This window comes from Azolla caroliniana, unplaced genomic scaffold, assembly GCF_043228905.1.
Source record: "Azolla caroliniana isolate FFs.n. ecotype wild unplaced genomic scaffold, voAzoCaro1.0.p SCAF_17, whole genome shotgun sequence".
Classification (NCBI taxonomy): Eukaryota; Viridiplantae; Streptophyta; class Polypodiopsida; order Salviniales; family Salviniaceae; genus Azolla; species Azolla caroliniana.
In genome coordinates, this window is record NW_028230452.1 from 9257292 (window position 1) to 9274340 (window position 17049).

Here is a 17049-nt window from a genome sequence, read left to right on the forward strand (position 1 = left end):
ATGGGCGACTCCAAGGCGACTTAAAGATGTGCAATCCTTCCTCGGCTTCGCAAATTTTTACCATCGCTTCATCAAGGGGTTTTCCCACCCTAGCACAACCTCTTATCGCTCTCACCCATAAAGGCACTCCATTTTTATGGACCTCGGAGGCACAAAATGCGTTCGACTCACTCAAACACGCATTCATCACTGCCCCGGTGCTGCTACATGCCGACCCCACAAAACCCTTCCAAGTCGAAACGATGCCTCTGACTTTGCCATTGGCGCCATCTTATCCCAAGCAGACGACAACAACCTAATGCACCCAGTGGCTTACTATTCCCGAAAATTTACGGCATCCGAAATCAATTATCCCATTTATGACAAGGAGCTTGCTGCTATCATTGCTGCCTTTGAAGAATGGCGACCCTACTTGGCCGGCGCACAACATCGTGTCCAGGTAGTGACTGATCATAAAAATTTAGTTTATTTTTCCACCACTCGTACTTTGAATCGAAGGCAGGCCCGTTGGTCTACATTTCTCGCTGACTACGATTTGAGATTGTATTTCGACCTGGTGGCCAACATGGGAAGGCTGATGCCCTTTCTCGCCGAGCTGACCTTGCACTCCGCCCTGGGGATGCTGCTTATGCTCAACAATCTAGACGTTTGTTGAAACCCGACCAATTGCATATGTTTGCCACTTGTATGTTGCAGGATGATTCTTTACTCCAACAAATCACTGATGCATCCAAGACCGATGCGTTCGCCAACGAGATTCGAGATAGTCTGCAAAACCCCTCCAGGTGACCAAAAGGAAGGATCTTGACACCTTCACCATACAAGAGGGTTTGTTGTTCCGAGATCATCTCTTATACGTCCCAGAGGGCCCATGTCGCACCCGGGTGTTGCGGGAATGCCACGATGACCCACTTGCAGGTCATTTTGGGGTCGCGAAAACCCTCGAGCTAATTTCTCGGGGGTATTGGTGGCCACAACCATGGAAGCTGGTCAAAGAATACATAAAGAGTTGTGAGGTTTGTGCTCGCTCCAAAGCCATTCATCATCGGCCATACGGCTTACTACAGCCGCTTCCATGTCCTCGTCGTCCTTGGGCCTCTATCTCTATGGACCTGATAACTGATCTACCCTTGGTCAATAGCTATGACTCGGTGTTGGTCGTTGTCGATCGGTTTACGAAGATGGCTCACTTCACTCCATGCTCTAAAACCATTTCCGGAGAAGGAATGGTGCATCTCCTACTCAACAATGTAGTACGCTTGCATGGACTCCCCGATGATGTCATCTCGGATCGCGGACCCCAGTTTGTCTCTCACTTCTGGCAGCGCCTGCTACAAACTTTAGGCATCTCTGTCAAGTTGTCCTCCGCTTATCACCCCCAAACTGACGGGCAAACGGAGCGTGTCAACCAAATCCTTGAGCAGTATCTTCGGTGCTCTGTTAGTTACCAACAAGATGATTGGGTCAACTTACTTTCGCTCGCGGAATTCGCCTACAATAATTCTCTCCATGCATCGACTGGCGTCACTCCCTTCTTTGCCAACTACGGTTTACATCCTCGCTTCAACATTTCCCTTCCTACCACTTCCGTGAACCCTTCGGCGGAGGATCGTGCCCGCATTTTGGAAGAAGTACATCATGATTTATCCTTGGAGCTTAGTCTTGCTAATGAACGATACAAGAAGCAGGCTGATCGCCATCGATCTTCCACTCCACACTTTGTCGTTGGAGACATGGTCTGGTTGTTACGTCGACACATCTCTACTACTCGTCCATGTGCGAAACTTGATTACAAGAAGTTGGGACCATTCCGTATCATCGAGTGCATCAATCCTGTCGCCTTCCGGCTCGCCCTTCCATCCCACTTCCGGATTCACGATGTTTTTCACGTCTCCCTCCTCGAACCCCATTATGCTTCACAACTCCAAGGACGTCAAGCCCCACCACCACCACCTGTGCAATTGACGACAGGGGAGGAATACGAGGTCGACCAAATCCTTGACTCGCGTTGGCACCGTCGACACTTGCAATACCTCGTCCTATGGAGGGGTTACCCCATGTCTGAGGCCACATGGGAACCATCGGCAAATTTACAAAATGCCCCAGAGGTCGTCCAAGATTTTCATCACCGATATCCCCACAAACCAGCGGCCGATTTGGGAAGGTGGCGTAAGAGGGGGGATAATGTCAAGATTCGAACTCTTGACACGACCATGTTATAATCTACTATAATGAGTTAACCAAGATATCTAGTACTAGTTATGTATGTAATTGGTCCTTATTATTTTGCTAGCATCATGTGCATAGTTGCTCCCTTGTAGTATTTACACTTGGCACATGCATGCATACCTACATGCTCTATTGTAGATTCACATGCGTGCAACAAGTGTGCATGCCATGTAGTATAAATAGAGGAGTTCACCTTGAAGGAATTCAAGGTGAACAACACCAGTTATGGAGTCTTTCCTTTAGTACTATCTTCTTTCTTGTCCATTTGGTTATCTTCTTGGTTGTCTCTTGAGTTTATGATCCGTGACAATGAGGACCATTGTCTTTTTACCAACACAGCTCACGATGGATCACCCATCTTCCTCATCATCTACGTGGACGACATGCTAATTTCTGGACGCCACGCGGGCGAACTTGCCGATCTCATTCGGCAACTGCAGTTGAAGTTTGCCATGGAGGACCTCGGTCCGGCACGACACATACTCGGCATGAAGATTAGTCGGCATCGCGACAAACGACATCTTTTTTTGTCTCAGACCGACTATATCGGACGTGTCTTGGAACGCTTCAACATGCAATCAGCCAAATCTGCTTCAACCCCGCTCCCCATGAATCTTCGGCTCTCTCAGCGAGACTGCCCGACATCCGGTCTGGAGGGGGAAGATATGAAGTCGGTACCGTATGCACCGACAGTCGGCTCCCTTATGTACCTGATGGTCGCGACACGGCCTGATATCTCTCATGCCGTAGGAGTCGTTAGCAGATTTATGCACAATCCTGGCCGATCGCATTGGAACGCAGTCAAGCATGTGTTCAAATATCTGGCTGGCACAAAAGATCACGGCATTCTTTTCGGTCCGAACTCAACCTCAGGCGTAGTCGGTTACACCGACTCGGACTTCGCCGGCTGTATAGACAGTCGGAAATCAACAACCGGATACTGCTTCAAATTCGGCAATGGAGCAATTTCGTGGAAGTCGAAACTTCAGGAGTGCACAGCGACCTCAACGACCGAAGCAGAATATGTAGCTGCGTCCGACGCTGCAAAAGAAGCCTTGTGGCTCGGCCGGCTGGCGCACACGTTTCGGCAAGTCGACCATGACTCGGCTCCAGTTGTCTATAGCGACAGTCAAGGTGCTGTTGCCTTGTCGAAAAATCCAGTTCACCACAACGCCTCCAAACATATCGACGTTCGATATCACTTCGTTCGGGACTGCGTCATTTCAGGGAAAATCGGTCTAGAGAAAATATCCACAACCGACAATGTCGCAGATGGAATGACCAAGTGTCTTTCGGCAGACCGCTTTCGGTCCCTTCAGCATCAGATGGGCGTAACGACAAACCAGTCCGGTTAGAGCCGGACACAGCGCAGGATGGTTTCAGACAACCGACATCAGTTCCCTAATGATCGGCTTCAACTCTTCCAACCCGACCAGTCTGGTCTTCTGCCTTCGGACCCTGCCGACTCGAACAAAACTGATATGTCCGAGAACCTAGGTTTATACCTGTAATCTTAGATAACCCATGTATACGCCCATTACGGGGGAGTGTCGAATACAAGTGTATAATGGATGTATTCACACTATCCCTTTGTATAGATCAAGTTTGGGCCATTTGTGTAATTAGCATAAATGGTAGTTGCCCTAAGTCGGTCACTATATATAGTGACCTTGTAACCTTTTTGTAAGGTTGGTTGTATTGTTGTTTTTCTATGGAATAGAAAGTCTTGTGTGCTCTCTCTCTCTCTCTCTCTCTCTCTCTCTCTCTCTCTGTGCACGATCTTGGAAACTGTCATACGCAGGTACTCAAACTCGAATCGAATGCTTCTTGATCTTCCGCATTGACGGCCTTGTCTACAACAGAGAGCCCTCTAAGAAATGTCGTCATTGCACAAATGAATCTATGATGGCTAATAACTCCTTGTCATGTATTTCGTAGTTGATTTCCGCGACATCGAATTTGCACGAATGGAAAGCCACAGGATGTAACTCTTCGTTATCTCCTTGTTGAGAAAGGATGCTACCGAGGGCGAAATCTGATGCGTCGGCCTCCATGATGAATGGTTTGCTTGTATCCACATGAGCTAGAATCGGTGCTGATGTAAAGGCTTTCTTAAGATGTCGAAAAGCCATATCTGCTTCATTGGACCAAAGAAATGCTTGTCCCTTCTTCGTAAGTTGTGTGAGAGGCAAAATAATCTTCAAGTAATCTTGTATAAACTTACGGTAGAAGTTAGCAAAACCTAGAAAACATTGTACATCTCGTACCGACCGTGGAATTTGCCACTCTAGTACAGTTTGGACTTTAGCTGGATCCATGGCGATGCCCTTTGAGGAGATGACGTATCCTAGAAATTCCACTTGCTTGCAGTCAAAGCTACATTTTTCTAGCTTGGCATAAAGACCATTCTCGCAGACTCTCTTTAGTACTAATAGTACATGAGAATCGTGCTCTTCCACGGTCTTTGAATAAATCAATAGATCATCCAGATAGATGATCAAACAGATATCCAAGAGGTCTCTGAATATATCATTTGCCATGTGTTAGAAGACTGCGGGTGCATTGGTTAGGCCGAACGGCATAATAGTATACTCGAAATGCCCATACCGCGTGCGAAAGGCGGTCTTCCATTCATCTCCCGGTCGGATCCACACGAGGTTATACGCTCCACGTAGATCGATTTTGGTAAAAAACTTGGCACCATTAACTCGCTCTAAAAGACTTGATATAAGAGGAAGTGCATACCTATTTCGGATGGTGACCTTATTCAATCCGCGGTAATCAACGATGAGACGAAGTGAGCCATCTTTCTTCTTGACAAAGAAGATGGGTGCACCGGCCGGAGATTTCCAATGACGGATGAACCCGCTTGCCAAGTGCTCCTCTATGTAGGCTCGAAGGACTTCTAACTCGGTGTGTGACAAGTTGTAAATTGGTCCCCATGGTGGCTCGGTTCCTGGATGTAAATCGATGGGACAGTCATAGGGACGGTGATGAGGAAGGGTACCGGCTTTTACCTTGTCAAATACATCGGCATAAGGATTTCAAATTTGTTTGAGATACTTGGGCTATTAGTACTATGAATACTATTTGACACTCTATTAATACTATTAATACTATCAGACACTCCGAAGGGAAGAATTGACTCGGGTTTAGTACAGGCGACGATTTGATTTACTTGTCTTCTTGGCCTATGGGGACAATTGATGGCAATATGCCCTGGTCCACCGCAATAAAGACATAATCGATTGGCACGTCGTTGTTGCTTTTCTTCTTTCGATAACGGGCCGCGTCGACGCATGGTGTTGATCTCCATCGGTGTCGGAATATTGGCTTGAGGTACGTCGCGTGCAAATGGTTTAGCCGTGACTGAGGCGTATGTGGGTTCCGGCCAAGAGCGTGGTATTTGTAATTGACGTTCCAAACGCCGTTCGAAAAGGCGGTTGTCGCATCGGACTGCTCGACTGATTGCCTCCGTAAGAGACTTTGGTTCTTCGGGGAAGGTTAAAAGCAAGTCTTTGACATCGTTGCGCAAGCCGTAGCGAAACTGCTCCATGAGGGCCTGATCATCCCAGGGGATATCTGAGGCGATTAGACGGAAATCCACCGCGTAGGCAGAGGTTGGACGATCGCCTTGACGCAATCTTCGGATTTTGTTGATTGTCGTCCTGATGCTGTCGGTATCTCCAAAGCAAGCTTTAAACTCACTAATAAACTCTTCAAAGTTATTAAGCAAGGGCGATTGTTTTTCTAGAAGCGGAGCGAACCATGCCAAGGTTGAGCCGCTAAGTAACATGCTTATTAGGCCGACTCGAGATGCATCAGTGGGATATCGGGAAGGATGCATCTGGATGACTAAGCGTACCTGATTAAGGAATCCCCGGAATTGCGATCGCGTTCCATCACATTTCACAGGAAGTCCAATCTTGGGCTCTTTATGAAATCCTTGGGAACTTGATCCTTGTTGTTGCAACGCTGCTTCGAGTTGTTGTACCCGTAACGCTAACTCCCCATGTTGTTGTTGCGTTTGTTGTTTTTCTAGAGCGATTTGTTGCAGATCCCCTATCAACCGTTGGTTTTCTTGTTCCAGGGCAACAAACTTTTCTTTTAGACACTGTAGCTCAGAGAAAACGGATTGATATTCTTGGGCGCTAACAGTAGCCATAGTATAGAAAAAGGATAGGAGGAGGAGGGAAAACGACAAGTAGACTTGAGGAAGCAAATTGGTTCAAACTGTCAGGAATAATACTAAACAGAGAGAGAATTAGTACTAGAGAAGAGAAGTATTGTCAGGAATAGTACTAAACAGAGAGAATTAGTACTAGAGAAGAGAAATACTATTAGTACTAAGAGGACGGGACTGTGTAAGGTTCCCGAGAGACGAAGAGAGAAGAGGAGAGAGAGAGAGAGAGAGAGAGAGAGAGAGAGAGAGAGAGCGAGCGAGAATGAGAGAGAGAGAAAGATGATGACAACAGTTAATATATTATGTGAAAGATAAGTACAAAGTGGCTAAGAGGCTTAAGACTGGCGTTGAACCAATTTGGTTCAAAACAATGCCTTGTGCCTCCTTTTATAGTGTTTTTAGGAATAATCCTAAAGCTTCTAGAATGTTCCAGAGAGATCTGGAATATACATCAATTTTCTATGATAAAGGATAAATGAAAATTATATCCTACAAATTACAATTCATAGTCTGATGGTAAGAGCTCGACCCATGTAGCATAAGGTCATGGGTTCGAGTCTTGCCATATCATGACAGCGAGCAAGGCAGGAAGATGCCAAGAGGAGCCGGAGGGAGGAACCAGCAGACACTAACACCATGATCTGAGCTTGAGGGAGAGTGTTGAGCGGGCACGCTCAACATGATCCGGATCAGCTGAATAAGCCAGAGTCGGATTGGTATCCAGAAAGAAGGGCTAGATCGATGTCTGGATCTGACGGTAACCGGTAGGCCGTTAGAGATTTACGATCCTAGCCTAGTACGTAGGCATATTTCGAGGAGTCAGTGTCAGTCGCTCGGTACGAGCATTGAAGTACTTGTCAATACTTTTGTCAGTCCTTTTTAAGGAAGTCTTGTATAAAAGTGTGCACAGAGCACATTGTATGTGAAGAGTGTTTATTATTTATGAAATTGAGTTTACGTTATGCTCTCTCTGTCTCTCCCGCGTACTGTGTATTCTCAAGCTTTCCATTAAACCTTGTCTCTGTTTTCTGTTGCTATCCAGCTGAGCCGGTTTGTCTAAGCTTCCACACATTAACTGTCACACGTCATCAACTGCCATGCTCCATAATCGTGCCATCTTCTGTTGTAGGTTCCCCATCTTGCGGCAATGTTCTATCGATGCCTCACCTACAAGAGCCTATGCTACCCTGTAAAATTCAGGTTAGTTGCTTTGTTAAGGGCATGACCATATCACGTGGTAAGTTTTATTGTAGTATTCTATACACGTGGATAAAGTGTGAGGGTTAAACAAGATTGTAAAGCAGGAAAGGATTACTTTAATCCTTGGGATTGGAACAACCCATTAGGCCAAGTGTGAACTTGTAGGCGAATGCTCTGGCGAATGCAACTGACAACTCATTGTTGAGAAGGATCTCTTGATGTACTTTTTGGTGAAACCTCATGCAGTCCTCATACAACTTCGGTCGTACATGCTTCAACTTCACCTTACCTTCATTGGTTACTTTATAGACTGACAACCAATCTATATCACTAATCAATTTATCTGGTCAATACCCTCCAGTGACAAACCATATATTTGGTTGAAATCCTCCTTTGTCTCATAGAACTTTGTAATGTTCAGCACCCTAGGATAGGGAGGAATGAGCCACCAGAATTAAAAAATCAATACATGTTATCTCTATTAGGACATGTGTAACTCAATCACATCTTCCCACAACCAGAATTCAACCCTAATAATTTAGAATCTGATTCTAAATAGATATTTAAGTCTACCAAAATCATAAACAACCCAAATATGCATAGATTCTAATTTTACCAAAATCAGATATGCATGTTATCTGATTCGTAACAGATATTTATTTCAACCATACCCACAAATTTTTGGGTAGAATGTTTGTTTGCAACCCTACTATGAAATTTGTTGACAAACATTCTAATAAAAAATTTGTTGCTTCCAAAATCAACCCTAATAAAAAATTAATACAACTTGATTCTACTCACGTCAAACCCTATTCGCATCGATTTCAGAAAAAAACGTAAACTCACTTGTTAGATTGCAACTTTCGCGACATCCTCGTTTGTGACTCCAACACTTCACCCTAAACATAAACATATAAATCTATAATAAGACAGTTACAAAAAAAGAAATTATAAACTGGTTATATATAAGTTGCATTTGATGCATACCTTGATGAACAAGGAATTGGTTGTGTGTTGGTGGTTTGATTGCACAATGTTAATTTTGAGCGCTTCATTTGCGCTCATAATTGAAGTGCGCCATTTTATTTGAATTTTGGTGTAAAACTTAAGATTGGAAGGACTTTTGTGACATTAAAGTCGTGTTTACATGAGTGCACTATTCCCCATGTTCCACTATGTGTGTGATCCCAAATTCAAAATTTAGAGTATTCCTATGTTTTCCTCACCATAGTAAATCATATTTATTTAATTTATAAATCAAACAAATTTAGGTAAACAAATAACTAAATAGTTGTGGCCATTTCAGCTACAGGTTAACTATAATAGTGTTTCCATTCCCATGCTTTCACCCTTTGTTCCTTGTCCTATTAGTTCTTGAAGATATTGACTCTCTTCCTTGCTATGGTAGAACCACTATCGTCTCATCTAATTTAGCAAGGTGGTAAGTAGCAATGTCATTCAAGTGGGTTACTATGTACAACCCAAACCATTGCCTTGTAAACTTCCTCATTGAATTATGTTGGTTGCTTTAGGTCCTTTCAAAGCATTTCAAGTTTTCTTTTTCACTTTGTCAATAGGTCATCTCGACTCATTTAAACATCCCTTGGCATTGCCACCCATGATGTGAACGACTCTTCCATAGGCATTACATGCTTTTGGCCATACATGAGCTTGGTTGAGATCAATCCCGTCACGGAGCTATTGGTGCTCCTATCTACCCACAAGGCATAAGGTAGAAGTTAATGCCAATCTGCAACTTTCCGTGCACATGCTCTAACAATCGCCTTGACTATAGAGCTATGTCCTCGTTCTATCTTCCCATTGCCCTTTGGGTTGTACACAATTGTAAGGGAAAGTTTAACTCCTCGAAGGTTGAATAGTTACCTAGCGTCATTGGCACTTAATTCCCCTTTGTTCGCGACAATCTCCCTGACACACCCATATTGACATATAACATCTTCCAAGAGAAGTTTGCACACCATTGCAATGATCTTATTTCATTGAGCTCTTTTTTCTACCTGGTTTGCGAGATCTTCCCTTGTAAGAATTAGGTACTTCATTTGGCATAGCCATTAAGTCCACCATCCATTTGAAATACATTGCCAATGGGTAAGTTGGGTGTAATTCATCTCTGTGTCACATCTGAGTGCATTTGGTAGCTTTCACATGTTTCAACAAAGTGTGCAACATCTTTGTACATTTCTAGCCACTAGTACATCCTTTTTAGTTTTGAGAAAGTCTCACAAATTCCTTTGTGTCCTTCACAAGAACTTTCGTGATATTCAAACTTCAAAGTTCTCTGTTCTTCCTTGCAAACTAATCTCAACAGTGTGTCCAACCTCTTCTTGGGTTGCTTCCAAAGGTGTCCTCCTTGCAAGAAGTATTTGTATACCTTCTTCCAAATCCATTATTAACTCAACACATCAACACAAAATAATTGAGACTCTCAAATGTTACTTCTAGCTACAATTACACATGTGTATCAAAAAAATTGCCATGGAAAGAGTTTATTAATAAAAAAGTTGGTTACAGAACCCTAGAAATGTGAAATATTAACATTGAATGGTACAAATCTTTGTTATTGTTCATAGTACATACAATATAACATTATGCATATGTTGTTTATTGTCTTAATAGCATTAAGAAAAACTTCTATGCTAGAGATCGATCCATTTAGTTACACCTAAGTGCAATGTTATAGAGATATGTTGTTTTGAAGTACTAATTTTCTCTCTATCATTTTACAAAGGTTTTAAAACAAGGTGAGCATTGACAACTCTCGTATTACATGGGTTACAATTGTCTTTATTTATTTGCAAATCAAGTGAAATGAATAGAATTTTTATTGTTACACGCTAGCCGTAACAGGTGACTTTAACAACTCGAGGATTTTGTCATCTAACTCAAATTTGATGTCTTTCTTATCCCGTCCAATGGCAACATACTCTTCAAACCTTTCCTTGAGGTCCTCTGGGAGGTTAGTGCTACTCTTCCACCCGAGTTTCTCTTTGGCCGCCCTTGGTTCGGCATAGAAATGCTGCCCAAACCACATCAATTGGTGAGATCATGTGAAAAAATGATCAACATTAAGTTTTCAGTTTTTAATATCAGCGACCTCATGAGTCATGATCCCCGAGGAGTTCGCTTAATCATAATAATAATAAACATTTACGGAGATGATTATACATATGTTACCATGTTGCGGAATGGGAATGCTTTTTTGGCATCGATCCCAATAGCTTTGGGATCATAGTATACAATCTCAGCCTCCTTGCCAGCAGCCGCAGCACAAAGTTTCACTAACCCAATGAATGTAACTCCTCGGTCGCTCACGGCATTGAAGGTAGTTCCATTTGCGGCATCCGGTTTCGATATCGCTAGAGTTATCATACTTGATAAGTCCTTTACATGAGAGATGTTGGTAACTTGTATACCTGGGGTGGGTATAGGAACTGGTCTCCCTCTGACAATACCTATTAAAGCCCATTTGATCAACGAGAAAAGAAATTATGTCCATGTCACATTCAATGGGGCATTGCAGATATTAACTAATTGAATAGGGAAAGGGTATGTTATACCTCATGTATTTCTGTTTTTTTTAATCCATTAATGTATAGTTAAGCATATGCTCCGGACAACTACTGAGCATTAATTGAATTAGAATGACAAATGACCTAGCAGAAACTTACGGTCGAAGAACCACTCTTCGCAATCTTTGTTGTTGCCGGATCCGATCATATACTGGGGCCGGAATGAGGCCCAGCTTGGAAAGGAAAGACTTGAGATGTATTCCTCAACTACTACATGTCCAGCATCTGACTTCACAGCATCCTGGGAACCCAAATGATGAATTATAAGACATCATGAATCAAAGGATAAACTTGGTCTATTCATTTGAATCATAATCTTTGTAACATATTAACATGCAACACTTCGACATGACATGACACATGATACATATACATGACATGTCCCATATAATATACATGCACAAACCATATACTACCACCTGGCTGACATATACACATACAAATATACAGAGACACGTATGTATATACATACATACATACATACATACATACAGATATTTTTGTATATAAAGCAATGCAAGACATTGATTAGCAAAACATGTGTATAAATGTGAACACTGCACATACCCCTTCTACATGTGGGGGTTCAGTACTTGTCTTATAGATACCAGCACTGCTTATAAAGAGGAACTGTTTGGCACCATTGGCTTTGGCCCAATCTGCAACAGGCCTGCAGCAAAAACAAACACAAAGCATCAATGCTATCCTAACGCGAATAATCCAACCAAACGAAACACGACACCCTTTTTTATATAATGATTTTGCTTGAATTCCGAAAGAGAAATGTGGCACATACTTCACTGCATCTATGTCTTTCCCATTGTTGTCAAGAACGACATCATATGAAGCAGACCCGAGCACAGCACCAATGTCAGATGGGCTACCCCACACAGTCGTAGCTCCAGCATCTCGGAGCTCCTATATACATACACATATATATATATATATCACACAAATTCACGAGGAGTACTCTTTCAATTTATGTCGTCCATTATCCAAATATGGGTTCATAACTTGGAAGCCATTTAATAACCATTGGCAATATAAGACCACATTTTTCCTGAGGAACAAAGAGGGGGATTCAGTGTATACTCACAGAGAAGCGAGAGAAGGGAGGTTTCTTCATCTTGTCTGAGGATTCTTCACCAACGGTGAAGATGGTGACTTTGTGGCCAAGGGAGAGGAGCTCCTTAACGAGCCAAAACCCGATTACAGAATGACCGCCACTGTTGGTGTTTACGATTAGAACCTTCTGAGAGCTGGCTCTGACAGAAACGCCATTTGAACCAGAAAGTGCCTTCCGTGATCCTGTGCGTTTGGGATAAAAACTGAGGGAAGGAGAAGACGAGGAGGAGATGAGGAGAGAGTTCGATGCAAGGAAGCCATAGCTGCAGCTGCTTGGCCTTCCTAATGCGAGTGAGGGAGAAACAGAAGCAGGGTGAGAATGAGAATGCAGTCCAGTTGAGGTAACGGTAGTCGCTGCCTGGAGGGCCATCATGGCTTCTGCTTCTTCTTCTGCTGCTGCTTCTTCTTCTTCAGAGACCTACCTTTACCTTACCTGGAGAGTGATTCTGATCTCTTCAGTTTCTGTTTCTCTGTTTATATGCTCTAGTAGTCTTTCTTAGCTTCTCATCTTCAATCTCATCCACATTATTTCTCTACATCCCATTTGGCTCCTTCCTAGTAAAAAGAGGAGAGAGAGAGAGAGAGAGAGAGAGAAATAACTAGAGAGAGAGAGAGAGAGAGAGAGAGATTGAAGCATGATGGATTTTGGTGCATGGGAAAAACAAAGGAAGTCTTCTAAAATGCATGGTAGTGGCCATTACTAAGCGTCTATATTCCTCCTCTAAAGAATTGACATTCTGTATGCGGCCAGCAATTGGTAAGGTCATGGCAAGATGCATTATCTTTTTTTTGAGTGGGCATCGTCAAGTGATCGAGAATTTTGTAATTTGTTACAAAATGAATTGCTCGTTTCTTCTCGAGTGTTGTCTTAGTATAGAACAGAAGAGAAGCTGAGATCTCAATTCAATCGTTTATTTAGATTGGGGGTTGTACATTTGAGAGAAGATGTGGTTGATAATGAATCTCAAAGGTTGTCAAAATTTGAAGATGCCAAACGATGGTTATGTATCACAGATTTATTTGAGAGAAATTACAAGATATAACATTGTCGCATAGATTGGTGGTTACAAGATGGTACACAATTGGTACAAGTCACTACAAATATATTGTATCATCATACAATGGCATCATTATCTTCGCCATCTCCTAAAGCAGGAAAGGTGTGGAATGTATGTAAGTCGGATGCAAGGTGGTGGGCAAATATTACAATGTGGTTGGTATTCCCATTTGCCATTCCATGCAAAGGTATTCATATAGAGAGTCATAATTGGTGGGCTCTCATTAGGTTCAGCCTTAAAGAGACGAAGACTAGGGTTTGGCACTTGTTTCTTTTGCACCATGCCATTGGAGGACAATACACATAAGTTCATTAAATGTCCTATAGCGTGTATCATTTGGAAGTACTTATAAGACGTTTGACAAGTTTTAACTCATTGTTATTTGAGACCTCAACAATGGGTTTTTCATAGTATGTTCAAAATGGTCCAAACAACAAGATGGAGATATTGTTCCAAATTTTATGATATTGGGTACTACAACACAATTGGAATATGCGTAATGCTTTCATGTTTGATGGTAGACATGGAGTGAAAGCCTATATGAAAAAGTTGAAAGGTATTCTTATGTGGAATTTCTGGATGTTGAGGCATGTGGGAAACATTTCCTCAAATGCATATTCAAGTTTTCCAATGGCCTTACAAGACGTTCCTCTCCCTACAAAGGATAGAATATATAGGTAGAGGACACTAAGGAGTGTTGTAACAAGTGGATTTTACATACAATTAATATAATTGTGTGCTTTTACTGAGAGAGAGAGAGAGAGAGAGAGAGAGAGAGAGAGAGAGAGAGATACTAGATGGATGTAGCTCAGTGGGTAAGGTTGCCCGATGGAGACCAAGAGGTCAATGGGGTATCTAGTAATGGAGAAATGTAGAGGTAAGGTAATTGGGTTTGAAACCCAAGACATAGTGTTAACAGTGTAACAACTTACCACTAGGGTATGATAATTACAATAACAATGAGGTCAAATGGATGTAAAAAATACTTAATTAAATGGTAACCTAAATGAAGCTATCTACACAAACAACCATAAGGATACATATCTAATCATATGCAAGCTAAAGAAATTTTTAGATGGATTGAGATGAACACCACATGCTTGATGTGACAAATTTACAAAGCATTTATGTGAGTGTTAAGCAAAGTATAGCAAGTGTGCATATGTTTACAAAAATTAATTCAAGAGAAGTAACAATAATTGTAATTTATGTTGATGATCTCATGATTACAAGAACTCGTTAAACCACGAATGGAAACAAATGCAAAACTTAAAGGAAAAAGAAAGATGCTTGATGCATGATGAAAGATATATCGACAAATGGTTAGAACGTTGATTTATCTTATCATTTCAAGACTAGATATTGCATATGATGTTAGTATTTTCAACAAATTCATGCAAGCACTTAAGCATGCACACATGGTTGCAATTAAGGAGATATTTTGATATATCAAAGACATGATAAACTTTGGATTAATTTATACTAACAATAAATTTTCTCTTGAGTTACATTGTGATGTAGATTGGGCATGAGACAAAGCGTCAAGAAAGAGCACAAGTGGAATGAGAGTATTCATTTGGTTGTGCAACATTATCATGGATGTCAAAGAAACTATCAACAATTGCTTTAAGCACAAATTGATATATAGAGCTACTACCCAAATCACTTGTGAGGTTGTATGGATGGAGATGATGCTCAATGAGCTTGGAGTTAATAGATAAAGGCTCATCCAAATATTTTGTGATAGCATATAAGCTCTATTAGGTTGGCAAAAAAAACAAGTTTTTCATACTAAGATCAAACATATATAAGTTCACTTACTCATTATATTAGTGAAAAGGTGATTGTTGGGGTCTCAAAAATATAAGACCATTTGGCAAATATTTGACAAAAGCTATTCAAAAAAATAATTTCCAAAAGTTATGACTCCATGTTATAAATATGTGTTATATGGGGGATTTGGAATAAAACATACAAGATAAGTAGAAAAGAATTATATTTGTGTTGCTTCCATGTACCTCATGGAAATGTCTCTATAAATCGATGGAGTTTTGCCTCCCATCAATGTTGTTACCAGACCTGCGTATACCCGTTTGGTGGCGAATCGGGCCAAAGTGGTTGTCAAGCACCTTTGATCGATTAGCTTGCTTAGCTTTTACCTATTAGTACTTAATATCTCTCTCTCTCTCTCAAACATGAGTAGGGATTGCACCCTTGCATGGAAGAGACTACGAGAACCGCAACCACAAACACCCATCGAGGATCCCAATATTTGGCACACATATATCGAGAGACTCTACTATGTCCCGAACCAACCACCCATTCCATTGCCTTCCACACGCCGACCTACCATGGGGACACTTTTCACGACCTCTAGGGTCAGGTCATAAAAAAATTACAACATAGGAAATCCATGCACCACACAAGATTGCGAGCCAAGCACATCATGTATGCTCAAGAGTGCCTAACCCCCCCTTTCTCACTCTAATCTTCAACCACGCCCTCGCCGAGGGTTTTCCACCACAATGGACCATGAACACAGTGGCCCCTATACATTAAGGAGGGGACCCAATGGACCCAAATACATATAGGACCATTATGATGAGTCATATGCTCGCTAAACTATATGGTGCGGTAATGGAAGTGGAGCTCAACGATTATATGGAAACATTAAGTTTTCGAGCACTTGAGCAGGCTGGCTTTAGACAAGCCTTCTCCACTACTGACCATATCTTCACACTTAGGTGCTTAATTGACCAGATGAAGGCTCGTAAGAAGAAACTATATTGTTGCTTTGTGGACTTCCGCAAAGCCTTTGACACAATTCCTAGGGAGAAGTTGTTTGATAGACTTAAGAGCTTGGAGATACCAAATGACATGATTTGGGCCATTTATGCCCTATATGAGCAAGTCTCTAGGTGCGTAAGATGCCCAAGTGGCATATCTAATTATTTCACTAGCACCATTGGTGTAAAACAAGGTTGCCCCCTATCATCGACTCATTTTGGGATCTACATTGATGAGATCACTGATTTTATTGCTCGTAAGGGAGGCAAGGGAGTAGCTATTGGGGATACGCAAGTTAGTCTCTTACTCTACGCAGACGACATTGTCTTGCTCTTGGGGTTGGAACGCGACCTACAAAAGCATCTTAATGCCCTAGATGACTTTTGTACACAACGAGGACTGGTAGTGAATCTAGCGAAAACTAAAGTCCTTATCTTTCATACATCGTCCCGAGTTAGGAGTAAATGTCACCTAATCCTCTCTCATAAACTAGTTGGGGTAGTTGGATCATATGTATACTTGGGAGTCACTTTTAGTGCTCGCTCAGGGAAATTCTTGATGACCCAGGTAGCCAAAGATACGCTAACGAGAGGGTATGCATCCCTCTCACTCTTAGCAAGACAATGCCACCAGGTATACTTTCAAGAGCCACGGACTAAGGGATGGCACTTCGACTCATTAGTGACCCCTTCCCTCATGTATGCATCAGTACTATGGGCTCCAGGTCTACCATCTTTCATGTGGACGCAATTAGAGAGACCTTCGGTGACGATGTTATCACGTCAACTTCGAAGCAAATTGACGGTACCACATGACATTATTAGAGCAGAGTTCAGTTTGCCCCAATGTTAGTAGAAGCATTATTTTAAGTGGTAAT

The 17049-nt window shown here is 42.1% G+C and overlaps 1 protein-coding gene across 1 annotated transcript; it reads right to left on the reverse strand.

Annotated features, from left to right (window-relative positions):
- Positions 1–10334: 10334 nt before the first annotated feature.
- On the reverse strand, positions 10335–12740 carry CSP41A (chloroplast stem-loop binding protein of 41 kDa). Its single transcript, XM_087333473.1, has 6 exons — positions 12299–12740; positions 11999–12120; positions 11770–11872; positions 11302–11443; positions 10808–11085; positions 10335–10649 (listed from the first exon to the last, which is right to left on the reverse strand). The coding sequence occupies exons 1-6, from the start codon at positions 12698–12700 to the stop codon at positions 10461–10463; spliced, it is 1236 nt and encodes a 411-aa protein (XP_087189599.1). The 5' UTR covers positions 12701–12740; the 3' UTR covers positions 10335–10460.
- Positions 12741–17049: the final 4309 nt, after the last annotated feature.

Excerpts from the sequence above, each read along its gene's own strand:
- CSP41A (XM_087333473.1), bottom strand. The coding sequence starts at position 12,700 with ATGATGGCCCTCCAGGCAGCGACTACCGTTACCTCAACTGGACTGCAT. Across the intron at positions 11,873-11,998 it reads AAAGACATAGATGCAGTGAA|GCCTGTTGCAGATTGGGCCA; the intron begins GTATGTGCCACA and ends TTTTTGCTGCAG. Across the intron at positions 11,086-11,301 it reads CGAAGAGTGGTTCTTCGACC|GTATTGTCAGAGGGAGACCA; the intron begins GTAAGTTTCTGC and ends GGGCTTTAATAG.